Source organism: Caretta caretta, chromosome 11, assembly GCF_965140235.1.
Source record: "Caretta caretta isolate rCarCar2 chromosome 11, rCarCar1.hap1, whole genome shotgun sequence".
Lineage (NCBI taxonomy): Eukaryota > Metazoa > Chordata > Testudines > Cheloniidae > Caretta > Caretta caretta.
In genome coordinates, this window is record NC_134216.1 from 19,714,640 (window position 1) to 19,740,216 (window position 25,577).

At 40.7% G+C, this 25,577-nt stretch overlaps 1 protein-coding gene across 2 annotated transcripts in view; it reads left to right on the top strand.

Moving 5' to 3' along the window:
* The window catches only part of THSD7B (thrombospondin type 1 domain containing 7B), a 536,363-nt gene that overhangs the window by 292,913 nt on the left and 217,873 nt on the right, over window positions 1–25,577 (top strand). For both annotated transcript variants that reach the window (XM_075117806.1, XM_048870341.2), the window contains 4 exons: window positions 5,838–6,029; window positions 11,501–11,735; window positions 14,637–14,752; window positions 25,301–25,433. In XM_075117806.1, coding sequence (XP_074973907.1) covers window positions 5,838–6,029; window positions 11,501–11,735; window positions 14,637–14,752; window positions 25,301–25,433 — 676 coding nt within the window. The remainder of the gene's footprint in view (window positions 1–5,837; window positions 6,030–11,500; window positions 11,736–14,636; window positions 14,753–25,300; window positions 25,434–25,577) is intronic.

Sequence of the window (25,577 nt, forward strand, 5' to 3'; positions counted from 1 at the left end):
AATGTTATTTAGTGGTAAAGTCATCTATCAAACCATTGAAATCTGCCTCTTTCTGCTGAAGCGGGGGAGCCATGAACTTGCACTCAAGGTGCTGCTGCTGTCACTGTATTTGGCTGGAGTCAGACGTAGTAGTCAGGGTGAAGAATTGGAGAGGTGGTTGTGTTCCTGGCTCTCTCTCTCTCATCCAGTATGTATGGCACATCATAGCTGTCTCCCTCATGAACTCAGAATTAATGAGTACAAGCGCCCTCCTCCAAGCTGGGAGCAGAATCCTGCCATAACTCATCCCTGATAAGAGCAGTGCCATGATCTGAGTGAAGCTGCACATACTCTCAACAGGCCTGAGCTGAAGTCAATAGAAAGACTTCCATGGATTTCAGTGGGCTTAGCAGAGGTGTATTACCGTTTTGTGGGGCCCTGGGCCAGCGCAAGTGGGGACCCCTCCCCACCTCTTCTGCCTGCAGCATCCCCTCCCCTGGCACTCCTACTGGGGAGCAAGGTTGGGGTGGAAGAAGCTCCCCTTCCCCGGCAGGAGTGCCAGATGGGCGGATTGGGTCAGGGAGTGGGGGCGCCCATTTTTCCGGAGCCCCCTAATTGACCTAGCCACTGGGCGTGGTGGCCCAGTGGCTAGGATCAGGCTGTCTATGACCTTATGCAAGATACCTCAATTCTTGTGCCACAATGTACCCCTTGGAAAATTGAGAAAAAAACAGGACCCCACTTACCGCCACGTTCTGAATCAAGAAGATTAAGTCTTGTTCAAATAGTTTTAGTTGGTCTGGAAACATTTTAGACAGACCGTACAAGGGAGAACAGCACAGATGCTTTCAAAGGCAAGGAGGGTTCAAGCACAGAAACAAAAACCAACACTTTTTGATCTGAGGCCCAGCATCTCCATCCAGCATCAGCAGCCCTAGGAGCACCACACACAAGCCTCAAGTCCACTATGTAATGCAGATAACTCCCTGCCCTGTGAGAGGAGAAACCCAGCTAGTCCATTCCAGCTCACAAACCTGTCACTATTTGAATGCTTTCTTCCTATGAATATAAATAAGAGAGGATAGATGTTTACTGCTCACCTCACCTAAATTATGTAATCCTCTAGAATTATAGCACCAATGTCGTCTTAAAATCCAGACTCACCTGGATGTACACATGTGTGTTACTCCTGCGGACGCAAGCTGTCAAAATGTTAGTAAGGACGTGGGTATCAACATGACTTAGGGAGAGAAGTATATAATTGAAGTGTCGTTTAAGGTATTGGTTTTTTCCACCTTGGGTATCGGCATGATGTTAGCATCCAGACCAAGGGTGATAAAATGGACACTTTGGAGGGAATGATTAAACATAGTCTATAGGTGGAGAGAAAAGAACCTGCCAAAAGTGATGTACAAATACTCCTATATTCAACAGGACCAGAGGCTTTCTTTCAGAGAGGTTTTTGGATTTGATTTGATTATTCAGCAGGCTAGAATAATAGCGTGATCAGGGATGTCAAGTCTGAGGGAGAGGACAAAAATAAAATATTTTATACATCTCTCATAATATGTCTGCTAGATTCTCTATTACTTCTCATAATGTCCTTAGAAAATTGTATTTGTACCTTAAGGGCTACGAGTCTGTCCTTACTGAGGGATATGAATGCGTGTGCTACTGTGGTGCTATTGACAGCTTTAAGCAGTCTCACTACTAGCCCCACCTGTCTTATTGACTCACTGGTGCATGTGCTGTCTTGCAAAAGCAATAGAGATTTCTACCCTCTTAGTTATAATTGCATCCTCAGCTGCCTTGTGAGAGACACAACTCCCATACTGTGTGAAGTGGGGAAAAGCTAGCTTTCTTTTGCAGCTGGCATTCCAAGTTTTAATTTTTCTCTACTTCTAATTAGGCATAGATACTCCTTTGTGTTTTTCCTAGATTCATATGAGGTAAAGAAACATAAAAGGAAAGGTTTGCAATTATCCTAAGGGTGAAAGATGTAACAGTCAGAGTGAGATTGTTACTCATAAAGAGCTGGAGTTGAGCTTTAAAGAATTCAGATATGAGAGTGATTCAACAAAGTTACCAAATCTTCCTGCCTGCCTACATATTTTGTATACACAGCCGTATCCATTCATATCATTAAACAGGAGGGTCAGGAAATTTTTTACAGGGGAATGATTCAACAAAGCTAACCACATTTATTTTGAATCCATTTACAGTTATAGTTTGTGAGATAAAATTCCATCAAGAACAAAATCATGTCTGCAGAAAGGTATATTTGGAATGTTGGAGATGCTTATATGGTTGGTGTAACAAAGTTATAAATAAAATTATTCGGAAATTCTGCTCCATTATTTTTTCAATTAAGCTATTCATTTATTTTACCTTGCTTTAGAAAAAAAAACAATAGATCTAACAACAATTGGTAAATAGATGCATATTGAAAAGGGGATTTGTGGTAGTCTTAATGTAGACTTTTATGATCCAGGTGCTTTGCATCAGACCAGGAGTATAAAGTAGCTGGAAATCCAGCTTAACTGGCTACCTCGGGATCCTCTTTGTGTCATCCCTCATTGTGATAAACTGTTCATAGATTCATCGATATTTAGGTCAGAAGGGACCATTATGATCACCTAGTCTGACCTCCTGCACAACGCAGGCCACAGAATTTCATGCACCACTCCTGCAAAAAACCTCTCACCTATGTCTGTGCTATTGAAGTCCTTAAGGACTTCAAGGAGCAGAGAATCCTCCAGCAAGTGACCCGTGCCCCATGCTATAGAGGAAGGCGAAAAACCTCCAGGGCCTCTTCCAATCTGCCCTGGAGGAAAATTCCTTCCTGACCCCAAATATGGCAATCAGCTAAACCCTGAGCATATGGGAAAGATTCGTCAGCCAGATACTACAGAAAATTCTTTCCTGGGTAACTCAGATCCCACCCCATCTAATATCCCATCACAGGCCATTGGGCCTATTTACCATGAATATTTAATTACCAAAACCATGTTATCCGAGCATACCATCTCCTCCATAAACTTATCGAGTTTAATCTTAAAGCCAGATAGATCTTTTGCCCCACTGCTTCCCTTGGAAGGCTGTTCCAAAACTTCACTCCTCTGATGGTTAGAAACCTTTGTCTAATTTCTAGTCGAAATTTCCTGGTGGCCAGTTTATATCCATTTGTTCTTGTGTCCACATTGGTATTGAGCTTAAATAATTCCTCTCCCTCTCCGGTATTTATCCCTCTGATATATTTATAGAGAGCAATCATATCTCCCCTCAGCCTTCTTTTAGTTAGGCTAAACAAGCCAAGCTCCTTGAGTCTCCTTTCATAAGACAGGTTTTCCATTCCTCGGATCATCCTAGTAGCCCTTCTCTGTACCTGTTCCAGTTTGAATTCATCCTTCTTAAACAGGGGAGACCAGAACTGCACACAGTATTCCAGGTGAGGTCTCACCAGTGCGTTGTATAAGGGTACTAAAACCTCCTTATCCCTACTGGAAATACCTCTCCTGATGCATCCCAAGACCGCATTAGCTTTTTTCACGGCCGTATCACGTTGGCGGCTCATAGTCATCCTATGATCAACCAATACTCCAAGGTCCTTCTCCTCCTCCGTTACTTCTAATTGATGTTTCCCCAGCTTATAACTAAAATTCTTGTTATTAATCCCTAAATGCATGACCTTACACTTCTCACTATTAAATTTCATCCTATTACTATTACTCCAGTTTACAAGGTCATCCAGATCCTCCTGTAGGATATCCCTGTCCTTCTCTAAATTGGCAATACCTCCCAGCTTTTTATCATCCACAGACTTTATTAGCACACTCCCACTTTTTGTGCCGAGGTCAATAATAAAAAGATTAAATAAGATTGTAACAGCTATACTCCACCCCCACACTTTCTCTGATGTAGGAGGCATTCTGGAAAGAAAGAAGGTGTGGCTAGAGTGTCATCATGCTCCTGCTATACCCAGCTGTCAGGCCAAGGGCAACTGGGCATTAATGACCCTGGAAAGCCCCAGGATTTGGGGAAAGGGGCATAAAAGTGGCCTAGAACTACCTTTAATCCACCCTCTTGATTTGCACTGAGCTTAAATGGACCAGGCAATCTGCCCCTCGACTCTTATTCCTAGGGAAATCTCTCATTATTACCCTAAATTCACTTCTGTTTTAGAGACTTGCTATTATTTCATTTTGTTCTTAATTGTAATTTTTTACATCAGAAATGCTATTGCTTGATAGTGAGGTTATGAAAATCTTTGTTAAAGAAATAAATTAACTGAACATAATGCCGTGTTTCCTTCTCCACTATGTTTTCATTGTGTGCTTTGTTTGGGGTTTCTAATCACATACTTTCATGGCCTGTGTGTTTTACGTTTTGGGTGAAATCCTAGCCCCACTGAAGAATATGGCAAAACTATTGTTGAATTTAATGAGGTCATGATTTCACCCTTAGCCTTAATAGTACAGTGCTCTGAGCCCTCCTCTTCTTGGTTTTCAAACTTCTCCATAAACTTCCTCTGCCTACCATCTCTGGCCTCAACCTTCTGCTCTCTCACCCATGTCCTCTCACTCTCATTCCTCCAGTTTTTTCTTTACATTGCTCTGCCTGCCTCCTGCCACAGGGATTACAAGCTTGGCATTGCTATCAGGGGTCCCTCATTTGTTCATGTTCCCTTGGAGTCCCTGGTGCAGTCTCTCTCCTCTCCTGTGTGAGCTCTAGCAGCTCTGTTTGCTGAGGCTATGTCTACACTAGCACTTTTGTCGGTAAAACTTAAGTCATTCAGGATTGTGGAAAAAAGCACCTCCTGACCGACATAAGTTACACCGACAGAAGAGCTGGTGTGGACAGAGCTATGTCAATGGGAGACACTCTCCTGCCACTCATTGGGGGTGGTTTAATTATGCCAGTGGGAAAGCTCTCTCCCATCAGCCTAGGGCGGCTACACAGGAGACCTTACAGTGGTGCAGCTGCATTGATACAGCTGTGCTGTTGTAAGGTTTCTAATGTAGACATAGCCTATGTCTCTTAAGGTCTAAGTGAGAAGTACTCCAGGAATTTGGCACTCCACTCATTCTGCCTAGGCTCCCGCAGAGCTAGTAAAACTTTAGCTCGCTGGTTTGTGCGAGCAAGAAAGGGGCATGTACAATTTGCATTGCTGGATACAAATCCTATAGCTGCAGAATTCTGGTAAATGTGGGGCCTTGGTAATAACTGATTTCTATTGTTCCATCTGAAGGTTATTCATTTCATTCCCTCATGATTGCCGTCTCCTAGATTTTTACAAATCTAAAAGGCTTAGTTATTAGCAGTGTTCTCAGTTCCCGTGAAGCCGGCCTAAGCTTGTAGATCAAATATCAGACTTAAAACAAATTTTTGTTTTGTTTTTTCAAAGTGTAGATATGTCAAATGCTTTTAGTGCTTTCTTTTCAAGCCTGAAATCCTGCTCAACAGTATTTTGCATACTGTTCTGTACACGTATACACATTTTAAGACTTGTCTACACTTAAAACTCTGCAGCAGTGCTGCTGTAGCATTTCAGTGAAGACGTTACCTATGCTGATGGCAGGGGTTCTCCCATTGATGGAGGTACATCACCAGACGTGATAGCTAGGTCAATGGGAGAATTCTCCTGTCAAGCTAGCCCTGTGAACACCGGGGGTTACATTGGTTTAACTGCGTTGCTCAGGGGTTTGGATTTTTCATATCGCTGAGCAAAGGAGTTATACCAGCCTAATTTCTAAGTGTAGATCAGGCCTGATTGTATATGCAATGTAGAACACATTTGTTGAAAATGATCCCAAACTCACCCCACTTTTTTATGCTTAATTTTGTCTTGTTTGTTTCAGGTGAAGAGGTATCACATACCCTTTGCTCAGAGCTTCCCCATCCTGAAACAATGGTTTGTGAAGTACCGTGTGCAATGGACTGTGTCGTTAATGACTGGTCAGAATGGTCATCTTGTTCTCACTCATGTTCCAGTAAAAATGCAGAGGGGAAACAAAGCAGAACTAAATCTATCTTGGCACTGCCAGGAGAGGGTGAGTAGTACTGCATTTCGATAAGACCCAAACACCAATATTATAGTAATAATTAAGAATACTTCACACGTAGATGAATCTTTGCACTTACAAAGGTCTGTGCAAAGATTAATTAATCTGTGTGTTGCTAGATCATACCCATTGCCAATATAACTATGTTTCAATGAAAGATATTTAATAAATTTTATTCTGTGAATTATTTGATTTTAAGGGGCAGGTTTTCAGCTAGTGGAAATTGTCATAACTCTATTGATTTCAAAAGAGTTATCACAGTTTGCACCAGGTGAGGATCTGCCACCCCTAAAAGAGAAATTACGTGCGCGCACACACAAATAAAATACAGGTATGGCACAAACTCTCAATACCTATGTTACTGTATGGAAGCATATTAGTTCTAGAAGAGAACAGAAATATGTGTAAAATCAGATACTTTTAAAGCAAAAACATGTAATGTAGATTGGACGCATAAAATGTGCTCCTGGTTCTTTAATTTTAGACAAGAATATGTAAATAGCTTTATAGCTGTGTCCCTTTCTCTGGATCTTCATAGACACACGCATTAGGCATGTGTGTCTGGCTTACAGTAACATACCTGGTGAACTACATTATGGTGGTTCTTCTGCTGGCACGGTTTTGTACAAAGGCTTCTTCTCAAGCACATAGTTCATTCAACTTCTTGGTTTTAGCATGTGCAGACCTGTGTTCAGGATTGGGCCATTGCTGTTCTCTATGCAACAGAAATTCAGAAAATACCAATATCATTTTTAAAATGGTCTGTGTCCTATCTGATGGTGACAATCCCATCAGATATGACAGACTAAGGAGTGCTGGGTCAGCATTTGGATGTCAGATCTCTAAGGCCTTGTCTATGTTTTAAAAAATAACCTTTATTGTCAGCAATGTGTGCGGCTAACCTGGTGCTTAACCATACTTTCCCCACAAGTAAAGAACAAATTCAGTTAAACACCATTTAGAAATCGTCATTAAAACCACAGGTTGTGTTTGTGTGTCAGCTTAAGCTTGCAAGCGCTTCCTCATGTGAGTTATCTTTATTCACATACATGGCCCCATTAAAGTTTGTAAAGAACGTTGGGATGAAAACCGCTATATAAGTTTTGACAGAGTGGTAACTGCTATTAAGAAAGACTAAAAGGTGGCAAATAATTAAAATAAAAAATTAAAGTAAGCTGCATATTTTCCATGAAGGTAGCAATATGTTCTGAAATGCAAACAAGATAGATGCAGAATTTCAAAAGCAAAATAAAAATCAGAATTGTTAATTTAAAAGAAAATACATGTGTAAATATGCACACTCTATAATCTCAAGACTATGTGATCTGAAAACCTAAAATAGAAGTGAAATGCTTTGAACTGAAAACTTTGAATTTCTCAAAAGGAAATAAAACATGAATAACAATCAAAAGCCTCTGAACATTCTGAACAATGAATAAAACAGCCTGCTGTACAACACCAGGAAAAGATAAATACTGCTTTCTCTCAGGATAAAAAGGGAGAAAAGGACAATAATGTGACTTTAGTGAGACAAGGTGGGAGAGGTAATATCTTTTATTGGACCAACATCTGTTGGCAAGAGAGACAAGCTTTCAAGCTTATACAGAGCTTTCCTTCATGTCTGAGAAATGTACTCAGCGGGTGTATTTACACAGCAAAGAAAAACCCACGGCTGGCCCATGCCAGCTGACTCAGCCTCAAGGGGCTCAGGCTGCGAGGCTGTTCCACTGAATTTCATCTGCCATTTTGTTGCCCAGTCACCTGTGTTTGTGAGATCCCTTTGTAATGCTTTGCAATCTGCTTTGGACTTAACTATCCTGAGAAATTTTGTATTGTCTGCAAACTTTGTCACCTCACTGTTTATGCCTTGTCTAGATAATTTATGAATATGTTGAACAGCCCTGGTCCTAGTACAGACCCTTGGGGGATCCCGCTATTTACCTCTCTCCATTTATTCCTACCCTTTGTTTCCTATCTTTTAACCAATTACTGCTCCATGAGAGCACCTTCCCTCTTATCCCACTGACAGCTTACTTTGCTTAAGAGCCTTTGGTGAAGGATCTTGTCAAAAGTTTTCTGAAAATCCAAGTACATTATATCCACTAGATCACCCGTGTCCACATGCTTGTTGTTCCCCTCAAAGAATTAGCAAAATGCTGAGGCATGATTTCCCTTTACAAAAACTGTGTTGACTCTTCTCCAACAAATCATGTTCATCAGAATTATCAGATACATAGTTCTTCACTATAGTTTCAACCAATTTGCCTGGTATTGAAGGTATGCTTACCTGCCTGTAATTGCCAGGATTGCCTCTGGAGCCTTTTTAAAAAATTGGCGTCACATAAGCTATCCTCCAGTCATCTGGTAAAGAAGCTGATATAAGAAATAGGTTACACACCACGTTTAGAACTTCTGTAATTTCATATTTGAGTTTCTTCAAGAACTCTTGGGTGAATACCATCTGGTCCTGGAGACTTATTGCTGTTTAATTTATCAATATGTTCCAAAACCACCTCTACTGACACTTCAATCCAGGACAGTTCTTCAGATTTGTCACCTAAAAAGAATGGTTCAGGTGTGTGAATCTCCCTCACATCTTCTGCAATGAAGACCAATGCAAAGAATTCATTTGGCTTCTCCGCAACAGCCTAGTCTTCCTGGAATGCTCCTTTAGCACCTTGATAGACCAGTGGCCATACTGATTGTTTGGCAGGCTACTTAAAAAATGTTTTTACTTTCAGAGTTTGTGTCTTTTACTATTGTTCTTCAAATTCTTTTTTGGCCTGCTTAATTCTACTTTTACACTTGACTTGCCAGAGTTTATGCACCTCAGGAGGATTTGATTTCTAATTTTTAAAGGATACCTTTTTACCTCTAAATGCCACTTTCACTATGTCAGTTAGGCCTGGTGGCATTTTTTGGTCCTCTTACTGTTTTTTAAAATTTTTGGTGTATATTTAATTTGAGCCTCTATTATGGTGTTTTTTTCAAAAGTTTCCATGCAGCTTGCAGGCATTTCAGTCTTGTGACTGTTCCTTTTAATTTCATTTTAGCTGGTTTCCTTATTTTTGTGTCATTCCCCTTTTTGAAGTTAAATGCTACTGTAGTAGGTTTCTTTGGTATTTCTGGCCCCCACCCTCCAAGATGTTAAATTTAATTATATTACGGTCTCTATTACTAAATGATTCAGCTATATTCACATCTTGGACAAGATCCTGTGCTCCACTTAGGACTTAATCTAGAATTGTCTGTCCCCTTGGAGGTTTCAGGACTATCTGCTCCAAGAAGCAGTGATTAATAGTGTCTAGAAATTTTATCTCTGCATCCTGTTTGAGTTTTCTGTTTGTATAGCCTCTCTAATCTCATGGAGCATCTTGCGATCACCTCGGGCTCTGGTGGGTGTCAGTTCTTCAAAACCCGCTACTGGGTTTTCCCCATGGTTACAAGTTCATAACTGTCAGATTCCGATCTGGAACAATCAAGAATATTTCAGTGTTTCCTTTGTATATTTTGGACCTTTGATCTTGGCCTCATGTAACAGGCGATCGGCAGTCAATGGCCTACTCCTCCGGGTGGAGCTTCAAAAGGCTGAGATTTTGCATAACTGGGGGTAGTAAATTTGCGTTCATCCCTCCTGGATATTCCCCAGGAAAACAACTTGACATTTGTTTGTTCTGAAAGTCCATTCTTGTCTAGCACATTGTTCAATATAGTCCTTTGAAGCCCCCTTCCCGAACGCCGATCCCGCATCTGTCCCATCTCTCACCTTGAGAGGGTACATATAATCCTGGTCCATAATAATACATAAACCATTCATTTAATACAATAGACATCAAAGATACTTAAACGTAATTCAATAAGGTCTCTGTGACATACCAGGGCACAGTCCCGACTAATGGGGGGCTATGTCACACCTGCCCTGCAACCTTGGATGCCTTGCAATGCCTTGCTGTGGCAGCTCCCACCTGGGCTGCTCACAAACAGCCTTCCATCATGCAATCCATGCCCTCAGTGTCTGTGTGTAAATGCAGCCTTCCAGCTATACCCTGGCTCTCACCAGCCTTAGTTGTACCACAGGGGACCCCAACACAACCCCAGTCCTGGATCTTCCCCCAGAAATGTATATCCTGTACTGCCCAGCTCTCTCTTGGGCAGTACAAATATATTAAGTCCGTTATTTATTTAAGGGAATAATATGCCATTTTATTATTTTAAATAGAGTACCCTGATGCTCCAACTTAAACACACTGGATTAGCTAAAACAGTACAACAACTTTATTAACTACAAAGAGAGATTTTAAATGAGTATAAGTAATGAGGCATAAAGTCAAAAATGGTTACAAGAAAAATAAAGATAAAACATTTAGTAATATCTATTTACAAAAGTCTTAATTGCAAAGCAAACTTTCTCACCACATGCTCCAGCAGATTGCTGACCAAACTCTCAGGATAGGATCCATTCCCTAGAGTCAAGTGGCTGTTTCCTTTTGTCTTCTCAGGTGCAGAGTGAGGTGGGTAGGGAGAGGGGTGTCTTGGGGGCTCTACCCCCTTCATTTTATAGTCCTGTCCCCCCTTTGAGAAGCATTTCCAGTGAGGGAATATGACAGACACTTTAATGAAGAAAGGAAACTCCATGCTGTTTCTTTGCTAAAATGTAGACTTTTGTCCCTGCCCCCTTTCTTTTCAAAGAATGGCCACTTTGCAGGTAATGGTCCATCAGCCTTGTTGACACCTGGCTGAGGCATATGCTTGCCCTTTGTCTCTGAGGAATTTGTTTAGCCACTCCCCAGACTTATCTGGGAAACACACTTCAGTCGTGATTTCAGTTTATGTTCATAGCTTTACATATTATGTTGCTATATGCATTTTTTCCATGATATTATTGATCAGAGAGTTATGAGTTTTTTAAAATTATACCTCACCAGGCATACCTTTGTACAAATGTTCTTATAATAGTGTGGTGGTGTGAACACGGGTGTATTCTGTCACAGTCTCCCAAGGATATGGCAGGAATTGCTGTATCTGTCACAGAGTGAACGTATTACAAAGGTAATACTCAAATATAGTTTTTTGAAAACCAGGGTGATGCTGGCATTTAAATGGAATCAATTAGTCTATGAATAGTAGTAGCAGCGTGGGAAATTGGAAATCTACTTCACACATTTCAGTTTCCATTGTTTGTTCCTCAGAATTCAGTTTTGTGCAAGGCTCATTTAATGGGATGCAGTATTTTGGAAGGCTGTTACTATTGCCATAAATGTCAAAAACCAACCAACCAACCAACCATTTTCTTTCTTTCTTTCTTTCTTTCTTTCTTTCTTTCTTTCTTTCTTTCTTTCTTTCTTTCTTTCTTTCTTTCTCATAAAACAAACTTTATATTTCCACATGTAGTATCCACAATGTTCTCTTGATTAATTGGTTTACAAATATAAATATATTATTCTTTTCACTACTTTCAGGTGGGAAACCCTGTCCTCCACACCGGGCCCTACAGGAGTATCGCTTATGTAATGATCATATTTGCACACAGCTCTATTGGGAAACATCTCCATGGGGTCCTTGTTCTGAAGACACTTTGGTAACTGCCCTCAATGCTACCATTAGCTGGAATGGAGAAGCTACTTGTGGAGTGGGCATGCAAACAAGGAAGGTCTTTTGTGTGAAGAATAATTTTGGCCAGGTTACAAATAAAAGGTATTGGAGAAAGAGGTTCTTGCAGATGCAGCTTTGACTGCACTGCTGGAGTCATTATTTGTAGTTACAGTACATTAAAAATGCAAATATTTAAGTGTGTTTTGGGAAAATAGAAGCTATGAAGGTATTTTTATTGCTAGCTTAATTTTCCAGCTGCCGAGAAAGGATCCTTTTATATAACAAAAAATGTATGGATAAACCAGTTTTTTTTGTAAATGTGGTAGTCGGTGGGTCACAAAACAGGTTTTTTTCAGTGGCTGAAAAATTTTGCAATGGCTAATCTATGATTCTTTTTCTGACTTTTGCAAATATTTTTGCTGCTAGGAAGTTGTGATGAAAATACAACCTGGAATTGAACATAACAGTTACCAACCTATTTTTAGCAAAGTCCTTTTAATAAAAGAGGTAACAGTTTACATGTTTGCACTTGGAAGAGTTGATTTGTATTGCTATTTCAATAAGTACACTAAAACCATTTATTTAGCACTGTGTATATTCTGATCTTCCACTTTGTTTTACTAACCCAGGAAATGAGATGCACAGATAATTTTCCCAATATAAAAAAAAATCAAGCCATTGCTCATTACTTGCAGCCTCATTTTAAATCTTGTTGCATATCTCAAAACAATCATACTAAATATGGGCAGACTGTGGTCACTTCAATAAAGTTAATTAAAATTCTTGAGATTAATTAAATTAATTGAGCAAAGAAAAGAATGTCTGGTGCCCACTAATATACTGTAAATTTATCACCATTAAGTTATATCATTTGTAGTGCCATATAATGTGTAAAATAATTATTTGTCCCCATCCTCTGCATACTAGCCAAGCAGAAATGGAGCTGAAATGAGAAAGTAAACACTTGGGTAGAATCGGAGGATGTATCTAGGACTAACAGATGAGGAAAGAGAGAGTTTTTACAGAGAAAATACTTGGGTTGTAGTATGAGAGAAATGGAAAATTATAGCATGCACTGGGATCTTCAGAATTCAGCACTCCTGCATTTTAAGGCTTCAGTGGAAATGTTTTGTTCAAATGTAATTGTATAGTTACATTGTGAATTGTAATGGAATGAATTGTATCAGAAAATGTGGAAGCCACTGAGCCACTAGGGAGGATCCCATTGGGATTATTTTGTTCCTCTTTACTGTGTTTTACAATGGCAACCCCCTTCACTCCCCCTTCTCCCCAAATAATTAAATTAAAGAAGCAAAACCAAACCTCTCTGAAGTCTCTCAAAAGCAATTTCTTAATTAAAGAAAGGACTTCCAGTATTTCAGAAGGAAAGAAGTAACAAGTGGAACTCCAAAAATGTTAGAAAAGTGTAAAAGAGAGATGATAAGAGATCATAATAGCCTGGTGTTTCCAGAGAGGAAAAGAATAGTACTTTATTAAACGTATTGACTTTGAGCCATGATCCTGCAATGAGCGCCACATGTTTGGACCTCTTTACCTGTGTGGGAGCTCTTTAAGGGCTTAGGGCTCCTGGCAGTAAAATGGTAAGTTTTGATTCCATAATGATAGGAATATAACAGAATAATTGTTAGTTTTTAATTTATTTTACAGTATATAATTATTTATTAAAATTGACTAACAAGTTAGGTTTTAACTTAAATCTACTGTAGCAGTAGTAAACTAGCCACGTGACTTCAGGAAGAGGATTAATTTATCCAAAGAAATAATCTTTGTGTTAGCACACTGAATTTTTTACTTCATGCTTCTCTCCCTTCTCTCCCCGCAATTATTGAAGAAATGGAAGCTGAAACTTAACACACCACCTTATGAAACTGAAAGCCACTGAAAAGGGGGTATAAAAAAGAATACTGAATAAAAATTGATTGCAGTGGCTTATATACTGTATCTAGATGTAATGAAAGGGAAAAAAATCACTGCACACTGAGAATTCTTTCTTCCCTCTTGAATATTCATGGTCATTGAATTAATGCATTTCATGGTATCTCTTTTTTGAAAAACCTTGTTTGATACTTTTAAGCATTACAAAAATGTATTAATAGTTCAGTTAGCTGAATTATGGTTTTCAGATTTATTTTTGTTTCTAATATCCTTTAGTGGTACAGTAATATACATATAGATAGATATTTAGTTATTGGTTGGATGTGTTCAGATAGGTGATGAGTATTTCTCAAGCAGTCTTTCTACTTGGAAATTAATAAAGATTGTGAAAGGCTAATTCTGTTTTTATTCTCCCACTTAGAACAGCTGATGTTCCTGATCACAGAGAACTGCCCCTTTCCCCTGCTGCCCATGATTCAAACATAGAGCTTCTTGCATCCGATTTTTTTTCATTAGAATATGTATTTCATTTTTAAATTAGGAGTCTGAAATTGACTGCAAAATCACAAAGATCTATTTACTGTAGTGTACTGAGAAAATTAGACACAGATTCCCATAAAGATATAGGCCTAGATCCTGGGTTATGCCTGAAGAGTGCTACGTGCAGGTCAGGAGGGGGATTGCAAATGAAGCTTTAAGCCATCTTTGAACTTTCCCAAAGCAAAGGTTGGTGAATGCTGGGCCAAATCCTACGTACAATTTAGAGTAGCCTGAAGGCCAGTTGTAAGTTGTGCTAGCTGCACACAGACCTCAAGGGCTGTTCTGGGAGCCAGCGGTGGCTGGGGTGTAATATCAGGCCTAGTATGAACAGAAATAAGCTTAGAAACAAGCTAGATGGTGAACCTGGAAGATTTTCAAGATGTAAAGAACTGAATTGCTGTACTTGTTGGCTATGCATTATGGAGTTCAACCACAGCCATGTGCATCCTTCTTTTATTGCTTAGCTGATCATATTCCTGAGAGTGAGTGTGTGTGTGTATGTGTGTGTATATATATATAATTAATTTTAGGGACTCTCATATGTTGTATTTACAATTGTATTGATAGGTGTCCAGATTCCCTCCGACCTGAAACTGTGCGTCCATGTCTGCTCCCGTGTAAAAAAGATTGTGTTGTTACCCCTTTCAGTGAGTGGACACACTGCCCTACGACATGCCAACATGGTAAGATCCTGAAAATGAGAATACATAAGATTTTAAGCGAACCTGTTCACCTCAGCCCACCCAGGCAATGGTTTTCAAGACAAATAAAGTTTCACAGGTCTTTGTGTTTACAGTATGTCTTACCTTGAATAAATGAGTCCATGAGAAAGCAAATGGGTAAGTTTTGTCTCCAACTTTTATGCATGGTCAGATAAATAATTGTACCCTTAATCCCCAGTGATTATTAAACTACAGAATGGCCAGCGCATCAGAGGCCTCTCTATACTAATAAAAGTATAAGCAACTTGTTAACGTTTTTAAATGACTTCATTATTACAAAATCATTTAGTGTAGTTTATATTTTATTCTAATTTCAGGTTAGCCCTATTTAATCAAAGCCCTAGTTAAAACAAAGCTGTGTTACATTCTCCAGGTTTTCAAACCTGGCTGGCCAGCATCGCCTCACAGCATTAGAAGTGAGATCTGAAGTGTAGACTTTCAGACTTGTTGTGAGGCTCCCCCTCTTCTCCTGCCACCAGGCTTACCTGAAAGTTTCAGCTCATCCCTTAAATCTTCCAGTAAATAGCATTATGTCTGTTTAAGAGGGAGATTTTCAACAGTGCCTAAAGGATTTAGGAGTTCAAGTCCAAGTGGAGGTGCTTTAGAAAATCTACCCCTGTATTGATTTTCAAATCATTACTTCCATGTCTATCTGTTATTAGTCCAATCCCACATTCTTTATCCAAGTAAAACTCTCACTAATTATACCCATTGGGCTCTGTGATATGTAGTGGACTCCACTGGCTGATTTGGGTACATGAAGCTGTGCTGTGCAGGGCCACAGCTCCTGATTAGAGTATGCTTTTGGATCTGGAATATAGCGACTATGTCTGGTCAGGTGACAGTCCTAAATGGAATGTGGGGGGACAGAATGGCCTCACTGAAAGCTGCAAGATTAAACCCTGGAGACTCTATCACACGTAGGAGTGCAACTCAGGAACCCTTGCACCCACAAGGCAGAATGGTGAGAGGAAGTCAGGGTGACAGGTGAAGCAGAGATGCTTGTGATCTCACTTGGAGATCCGGGTTGCTCACGGTTTCTGGCTGAGCTAGAACTGATCAGCCAGTGGCTGCTGCTGTTGTCAACCTGAGCTGCTGGTGTTGGACTGCAGTTCTGGCTGCCACCAGCAGTGGCAACTATGGGGCTTGTTGGCTGGAAGGGGGCGGTGGAGTGAACGGAGGCTTGCAGAAGAGGGACGGGGAGGGGGCAGTGATGGTTAATAGAGACCTGTAGAGTGTTAGTGGCCCCCTAGTAAAGAGATTTGAAACATAAGTGGTCTTTATTTGAAACCTGTAACATTCTTATGCTTATAATTTCAAAAGTCCTACTTGCTATTGTGCTGATATCTATGAAATCAGTACGTTAGCCAACATTTATTTGAGTCCAGCCCAAACTTTTAGAGGCACACCAGGGTTGCATAAATAGCTTCCCAGCTTTTTTATCACTTGCATTTAGCTGATGAACTTTGATATGTCAGGTCTTTAGTCTCCTGTGTTTTCATGGATCTGTTGTCAGTTTTTATGACCAATGCAGTACTTTAGAAGTAGTTTGGATTGAAGTGCTTGTTGTTATCAAAATACTTTCATTTTTGCTGCCAGCCTCCTTGCCCTTTGCAGATTGTCAGTGGACTACATAGCCCAGTCCTGGTTAGATTTTATTGGTAAATGAGTTGCCTTTTAAAAAGTGAATCCTGTTTTAATTAACAGTTTATTTTTAGATTTTAAATGAACTGTATAAAATGAAGTAGAATAAATTACCTTATAAATTACTTTGTTTATTAAATAATCCTTTACAATTAAAATGAGAATAAATAAATTATGTAATTTACTTGGCGGTGTTATCATTTTAATATAATTCTAAATTAAAACTTCTCAGTTGTGGGAGTTTGTTGCTTGCAGATTTGTTATTGATATGGCTGCATTGTAAAAAATTTTTCATTTGCAGTGTGCAGTTAAAACAAACATGATCTGAAGTTTACAAGCCATTATATGTACATGTTTTTGTTTTTGTTTTTTCTGCTTTTGTTTTTTGTAGAAGAGTTTTATTTAATGAAAATAATATGCAGATAGCAAAGGACTAAGCTACAGCTCAAGCAAGAGAAGATATTGCATTACAGATTTAAAATGAAATGTGTACCAGCATAACACCAGAGGTTAGATGAATCTGTACTTGCAAAATTCAGTTTTACCAATTAAGCTGTTTGTGGTTTATCTTATAAAGCTGCATCCAACTTTTCTAACATTAAAATGGGTATTTCCCTCCATTTAATGTTATCACAAATCAGGTAGCCTCTTGGCAAAGGATTATCACACAACTCAGAAATGCAGGCAGCATTTAGGGCAACCACAGACTCATGGAATACATAATTCAAAAACGAATTGCAATTGAATCACATACCTGTGACGAGTCAAGAATACAAAGTTTGTTACAAGTACATTTATTGATTCTCTGCCATTTCAAATACTCCAGGTTGACTTCTGTTCACCCTGGTCTCCTATAATTAGTGTAATTGGTCTCTGAGGATGAAAGTGAAAATTATAACCAAAAAGGAATAAAATGAAGATTGCAGAATGTTCACCTCTAGAGTTACTCAATAACCTACGCAATGGATGGTGTTTGCACATGGGAGATGGCTACTTTTATCAGAGATGATGTGCTTCAATGATCTGTCAATAGAAGTCTAAAAGGGGGTGTCATAAATATAAAGGGAAGGGTAACAACCTTCCTGTATACAGTACTATAAAATCCCTCATTGCCAGAGGCACAAAATCCTTTTACCTGTAAAGGGTTAAGAAGCTCAGGTAACCTGGCTGGCACCTGACCAAAAGGACCAATAAGGGGACAAGATACTTTCAAATCTGGGTGGGAGGGGGAGAGGGGAGAAGGTTTTGGTCTGTCTGTTCTGAGTGCTTGCCGGACACAGATCAAGGAAGCAAGCAATCCAACTCCATTAGAATCAGAAAGTACTTGCAAGGCAATGCGTTAGCTTATTTTTGTTTTGGCTTGTGATTTTCTCTGTGCTGAGAGGAAGGTGTATTCCTGGTTTTCTTTTTGTAAATTTAAAGTTTGGCCTAGAGGGAAATCCTCTGTGTTTTGAATCTGATTGTCCTGTAAAATTACCTTCCATCCTGATTTTACGGAGGTGCTTCTTTTACTTTTTCTTTCTTTATAATAAAGTTCTGTTTTTTAAGAATCCGATTGGGTTTTTAGTGTCTTACAATCCCAAGGGTCTGGTTTGTGCTCACCTTGTTTATTTTTCAAGCCTCCCCAGGAAAGGGGGTGTAGGCTTGGGGGGATATTTTGTGGGAATAGGAACTCCAAGTCGTCCTTTCCCTGATTCTTTGTCTAAATCACTCGGTGGTGGCAGCATACCTCAGTCCAAGGACAAATAGAGATTTGTGCCTTCGGGAAGTTTTTAACCTAAGCTGGTAAGAATAAGCTTAGGGGATCTTTCATGCGCGTCCCCACATCTGTACCCTAGAGTTCAGAGTTGGGAGGGAACCCTGACGGGGATTAGAAGTCTAAAAGGAAGTCTGTTAGAACGGGAAGGTCACATCCCTAAAAAAAATATTTTAGCGGGTAGTGGAGGATCTATCTACTGTTTCTTGAACCTTGTAGTGCCCTTACATTTTTTGTCTCCCTCTTGAGAGGAGATCATTCCTGAATGTGTTGGATACACTGACAATATCTGTGTGAATTGATATGATGTAAAGTTGGAATGAGAAGGGGTATTTGTCCATTGATTTTTAATAATGAAAGACAATGATACACATCCTAAACTATATTCAGACGGCTAGTGTAGGTCAGATATTTTTCACTGCTGTTAATATTCATGTTAATAAGAAAACATGGTAAGATTATTTCATGAGCTTTTGATTTGGTGAATTGTATTGCTTGTGAAAGTTAAGACTGGTATCACACACTTGAGCCTGCCATTGTATGTGCAGGGCATACACAAACTCCCCTTTATAGCTGTGTCAATGTATTTAAGTCTGCAGTGCCCCTGCCGTTCCGGTCTGTGGCTGTCTAGAGTAAAGACGCAATTTCACTGTAGTTTGATCACCTAGACAAGTGTTCATAAAATCACATTTATTTTAAAAGTGATTTACATCAGATTTAAGACCAAATGGAACAAAGCTTGGTCCCTGGCAGATTTTTTTTTTTCTCGGCTGCTATGCCTGCTTTTTTGTGCTGCAGTTATGCTCTCATAGGTGGAGCTGGTAGAGGGAGGGGAGGCTGGAAGTAGTTGGGCAAAGAGACTGGGACTGAGAGCTGGTGAGGGAAATGGGGATGGAGAACAGAATAGGCAGCTATTTGGCTTGGGAAGGGATCAGTGCAATTAGATGAGGAGCTGTGTGGGGAGACTGAGACTAGAAAAGAGTGTGGGGAAGTGGAGGCAGAGGGAGGAGAGAAGCAGGGTGTGAGGGAAGAACTGGAACTGGCTAGGCAAAGAAACTGGGCAAGGAGCCATGGAAGGGGTAGACTGGGGCAAGGAGTTGGGTGGGGGAGGAGGATTAATTGAGGGTCTCAGAAAGAGAGATTAAGACTGGGAATCAGTGGGGGAGAGGGAGAGACAGGAGGTAGGAAAGGGGAACTGGGACTGGGTGGGCAAGGAGACTGGGATTGCATGTGGGAAAGGAGAGAGATTGGGAGTGGAGGGGGAGATTGGGACTTGGACACCAAACCCAAAGGGGAAGACTAGGACTAGGTAGGCAAGGAGAATAGGACTGGAACAAGGAGCCAGGGGTGGGGAAGATACAGGACTGGGATAGATTGGAAGAGATGTTGACAGTTTAGGGGGAATGGGCAAAAGAGTCTGTGCCCACTAGAGAACATTCCTGTCCAGAGATGGAACAGAACCCAAGATTCCTGAGTCTCACCATTCTTTTTTTGACAGCAAATATCTTTGAAACCCACTAGTGAGGTGTATGCCTCATCCCCTTCTAGTACTAGTTCACACAGAGGATGACAACGTACTACTTCTATCAGTTATACCATTACCTCCAGTGCAGAAGACTGGTTGGAGGATCTAAAGGTTCCAACTCTGTTGATGATCCATGTGGGTGTTGGTATGATGCCACATGATGAAATATCTGGTTTTTCAGTTTGCTTTTTTAAAAAAAATATAGGAAATCACACACAAACAAAACTGTACTACACAATCCTGATTTAGTCCCAGTGCTGGTCCACCTGTGCATTGAATGAGGCAGGGTTCCTGTGGGAAAAGTAGTTTGTGATCAAATAATGGAAGACTGTATCATAATGTATATGTACAGGAGGGTTGAATTAAGGTTTCACGGGTAACCTTAATTGTGGCATTTCCTAACATCTTGCACCCATAATAGTGTTCTTTTGCTGTAGATTTTTGTATGTAAGCTATATACACTATGATAATGGAGATGCTGCTGTATGATGATATGCAGATTTGAATAACGAAGTAATTTCTGAAGTTAAACCCCATTTGATTTTATGCATTCTTCTATTTTTCCTAGTTTTTAATTTTACTGATAGCAGGCCCACATCCTTCCTCAATCGTTTCAGAAAAAAATGTCTTATCTACTTCAATGGGAGTTTGAGTAAAGACTTCAGGCTTGGTGCCTTGGAGCCTGCATAATAACCTTCAACTGACTGTGTGCTCTGTTGTGGGCAGCATTCGTTATACTGGGGAAGGGGTTCACTGATATGATACATGTTATGCTTTTCCACAAAAAATTGTACTATACATTTTCCAAATTGCAAAACTCTTTGTTTAAATAGCGTGTAACTCATTAAAACAAACAGGCTTCTGTAGTCAAACATGATATTTATTATCAGAGCATTAAGTATGTCATTATCTTTAATGAAGCAGACACATTTATAATGTTGTGTTCTTTGAGGTGATGGTTCAGTAGCACTGGTTTGAACCAAGTCTTATGGATCTGATCCAGTAAGGATCAGAGGGATATTTAATAAGAGCGGAGTGTATGCATGCCTGCTAAGGGCCAGGTTCTATATGAACATTCCTCCCAATGTAATGTACCTCAGTCCTGGCCTGGAAAACTGCTGAGTTTCAATTTTGGCTGTGTTTCACAGAAAAAGACACTCCTTTTGTAATTGGGCTAATCTGCATGGTGATTTTTTTCTGAAGTGTACAAATTAGAGCTCAGCAAGGATTTGAGCCTACAGGATGCTGATCACTCTTGCCCTGATCCAGTGAAGCATTTCTTTAAGTGTTTGGGTAATTCCATTGACTTCAATGTGGACTACTTGTGATCTTTAACTTAAATACATATTTAAGTGCTTATTCATAGACTCATAGATTATAAGTCCAGAAGGGTCCATTGTGATCAAATAGTCTGATGTTCTGCTTAACACAGGCTGTGAACTGCATCCATAAATTTGTTCATCAAGTGCCTACCTTTTGTTTAAACTATAGTATATCCTTTTTGAAAGACTTCCAGGCTCTTGATCTAAAGACTTCAAGTGATGAAAAATCCACCACATCCCAAGCAAGTTGTTCAAGTGGTTAATTACCCTTGCTGTTTAAAAATAAAAATAAAAAATTGTGCCTTGTTTCTCCTCAGCATCCAACCATTGGACTTGTTGTCCCTTTTTCTGCTGGATTAAAGAATTCTCTGCTATCAGAAATCTCGTTCACATATAGCGACTTTTAGACCATAATCAAGTTACCTCTTAAACTTTCCTTGTATGAACTAACAACATAGAGCTTCCTACATTCTCTCATTATAAGGCATGTTTTCCAGATCTTGAATCATTCTTGTAGCTCTTTTCTGACCCCTTTCCAGTTTTTCAACATCCTTTTTGAGTGTAGACTCTAGAACGGGACTTGGTTTTCCAGAAAGCATTTCAACACCCTACTCCCTACTTCATATCCTCCTAAGGATATGGCATCTAAGGATCCCATTTGTCGTCTTAGCTACAGCACTGCACTGGAGCTCTTGTTTCAGGAGAAACTACCATTTTCTTAAGGCCTTTTCAGGGTCACTGCATTCCAGGATGCTGCCTCCAATTTTGTAAATCTGATACACATTCTTTATTACTAGGTAGTATGACCTTGTGTTAGAATGAGAGCCGATGTAGAATCACCACTAGTTGGTTGCAATAATTTTTATGTTAGAAAGTTATTGTCTAAAATTTTTAGAAACTCTGAGTATCTTTTACTAGTGGCAGCCTGAGCACTCTGGTATGTGTCCTGAAACCTCCCTCCCCCCATGATAACACAAGTTTTGTTTCTCCACATTATAGATAGATGTTTAAGGAGCTACTCATCCTATTCTCTTGTTTGATTTGATGATCTGTAATAGATCATAGAATCATAGAATCATAGAATATCAGGGTTGGAAGGGACCCCAGAAGGTCATCTAGTCCAACCCCCTGCTCAAAGCAGGACCAATTCCCAGTTAAATCATCCCAGCCAGGGCTTTGTCAAGCCTGACCTTAAAAACCTCTAAGGAAGGAGATTCTACTACCTCCCTAGGTAACGCATTCCAGTGTTTCACCACCCTCTTAGTGAAAAAGTTTTTCCTAATAACCAATCTAAACCTCCCCCACTGCAACTTGAGACCATTACTCCTCGTTCTGTCATCTGCTACCATTGAGAACAGTCTAGAGCCATCCTCTTTGGAACCCCCTTTCAGGTAGTTGAAAGCAGCTATCAAATCCCCCCTCATTCTTCTCTTCTGCAGGCTAAACAATCCCAGCTCCCTCAGCCTCTCCTCATAACTCATGTGTTCCAGTCCCCTAATCATTTTTGTTGCCCTTCGCTGGACTCTCCCCAATTTATCCACATCCTTCTTGAAGTGTGGGGCCCAAAACTGGACACAGTACTCCAGATGAGGCCTCACCAATGTCGAATAGAGGGGAACGATCACGTCCCTCGATCTGCTCGCTATGCCCCTACTTATACATTCCAAAATGCCATTGGCCTTCTTGGCAACAAGGGCACACTGCTGACTCATATCCAGCTTCTCGTCCACTGTCACCCCTAGGTCCTTTTCCGCAGAACTGCTGCCTAGCCATTCGGTCCCTAGTCTGTAGCTGTGCATTGGGTTCTTCCGTCCTAAGTGCAGGACCCTGCACTTATCCTTATTGAACCTCATCAGATTTCTTTTGGCCCAATCCTCCAATTTGTCCAGGTCTTTCTGTATCCTATCCCTCCCCTCCAGCGTATCTACCACTCCTCCCAGTTTAGTATCATCCGCAAATTTGCTGAGAGTGCAATCCACACCATCCTCCAGATCATTTATGAAGATATTGAACAAAACCGGCCCCAGGACCGACCCTTGGGGTACTCCACTTGATACCGGCTGCCAACTAGATATGGAGCCATTGATCACTACCCGTTGAGCCCGACAATCTAGCCAGCTTTCTACCCACCTTATAGTGCATTCATCCAGCCCATACTTCCTTAACTTGCTGACAAGAATACTGTGGGAGACCGTGTCAAAAGCTTTGCTAAAGTCAAGAAACAATACATCCACTGCTTTCCCTTCATCCACAGAACCAGTAATCTCATCATAAAAGGCGATTAGATTAGTCAGGCATGACCTTCCCTTGGTGAATCCATGCTGGCTGTTCCTGATCACTTTCCTCTCATGCAAGTGCTTCAGGATTGATTCTTTGAGGACCTGCTCCATGATTTTTCCAGGGACTGAAGTGAGGCTGACTGGCCTGTAGTTCCCAGGATCCTCCTTCTTCCCTTTTTTAAAGATTGGCACTACATTAGCCTTTTTCCAGTCATCCGGGACTTCCCCGGTTCGCCACGAGTTTTCAAAGATAGTGGCCAATGGCTCTGCAATCACAGCTGCCAATTCCTTCAGCACTCTCGGATGCAACTCATCCGGCCCCATGGACTTGTGCACGTCCAGCTTTTCTAAATAGTCCCTAACCACCTCTATCTCCACAGAGGGCTGGCCATCTCTTCCCCATTTTGTGATGCCCAGCGTAGCAGTCTGGTAGCTGACCTTGTTAGTGAAAACAGAGGCAAAAAAAGCATTGAGTACATTAGCTTTTTCCACATCCTCTGTCACTAGTTTGCCTCCCTCATTCAGTAAGGGGCCTACACATTCCTTGGCTTTCTTCTTGTTGCCAACATACCTGAAGAAACCCTTCTTGTTACTCTTGACATCTCTGGCTAGCTGCAGCTCCAGGTGCGATTTGGCCCTCCTGATAACATTCCTACATGCCCGAGCAATATTTTTATACTCTTCCCTGGTCATATGTCCAACCTTCCACTTCTTGTAAGCTTCTTTTTTTTATATGTTTAAGATCCGCTAGGATTTCACCATTAAGCCAAGCTGGTCGCCTGCCATATTTACTATTCTTTCGACTCATCGGGATGGTTTGTCCCTGTAACCTCAACAGGGATTCCTTGAAATACAGCCAGCTCTCCTGGACTCCTTTCCCCTTCAAGTTAGTCCCCCAGGGGATCCTGGCCATCCGTTCCCTGAGGGAGTCGAAGTCTGCTTTCCTGAAGTCCAGGGTCCGTATCGTGCTGCTTACCTTTCTTCCCTGTGTCAGGATCCTGAACTCAACCAACTCATGGTCACTGCCTCCCAGATTCCCATCCACTTTTGCTTCCCCCACTAATTCTACCCGGTTTGTGAGCAGCAGGTCAAGAAAAGCGCCCCCCCTAGTTGGCTCCTCTAGCACTTGCGCCAGGAAATTGTCCCCTACGCTTTCCAAAAACTTCCTGGATTGTCTATGCACCGCTGTATTGCTCTCCCAGCAGATATCAGGAAAATTAAAGTCACCCATGAGAATCAGGGCATGCGATCTAGTAGCTTCCGTGAGCTGCCGGAAGAAAGCCTCATCTACCTCATCCCCCTGGTCCGGTGGTCTATAGCAGACTCCCACCACTACATCACTCTTGTTGCACACACTTCTAAACTTAATCCAGAGACACTCAGGTTTTTCTGCAGTTTCGTACCGGAGCTCTGAGCAGTCATACTGCTCCCTTACATACAGTGCTACTCCCCCACCTTTTCTGCCCTGCCTGTCCTTCCTGAACAGTTTATAACCATCCATGACAGTACTCCAGTCATGTGAGTTATCCCACCAAGTCTCTGTTATTCCGATCACGTCATAGTTCCTTGACATCACCAGGACCTCCAGTTCTCCCTGCTTGTTTCCAAGGCTTTGTGCATTTGTATATAAGCACTTGAGATAACCTGTTGATCGCCCCTCATTCCCAGTATGAGGCAGGAGCCCTCCCCTCACAGACATTCCTGCCTGTCTACATAAGATCCACCCCCATTGCCCTAGCTTGTGATTTATCACTTAGAAAATTGATCCGTAAGCATTCCGGGTTCTGTTCTTCTGATGTGTTGATACTCAAATAAAGGTATCTTTGATATAGAGCAGCACCCCTCCCTGCTTTGCAGGATCAAGCATTCAATGTATTCCTAGTTGTAACCTCAGGCGGGATTTTAACCCAGATAGCTAATGCACTAATTGATGATAACAACTATGCCTGATAAACAAAAGTTTGCTGCATTTTTTTCTTACAGACAATGCTACAGCAATTAAACAGTTCCGCTACAGGATTATCATTCAGAATGCTGCCAATGGGGGACAGGACTGCCCAGACACCTTGTATGAAGAAAGAGAATGTGAAGATATTCCTGTCTGTCCAGTTTACAGGTTCTGTAAATAGTCAGCTAAGAATCTCTGACATTGGGTTTCTAGTTTTCCAGAAATACATTTTATATTTTAATCATGTGCAATTTATTTAATAATTTTCATCACAAAAAATACCAAATAAATATTAGCTCTGTATAAACAAAA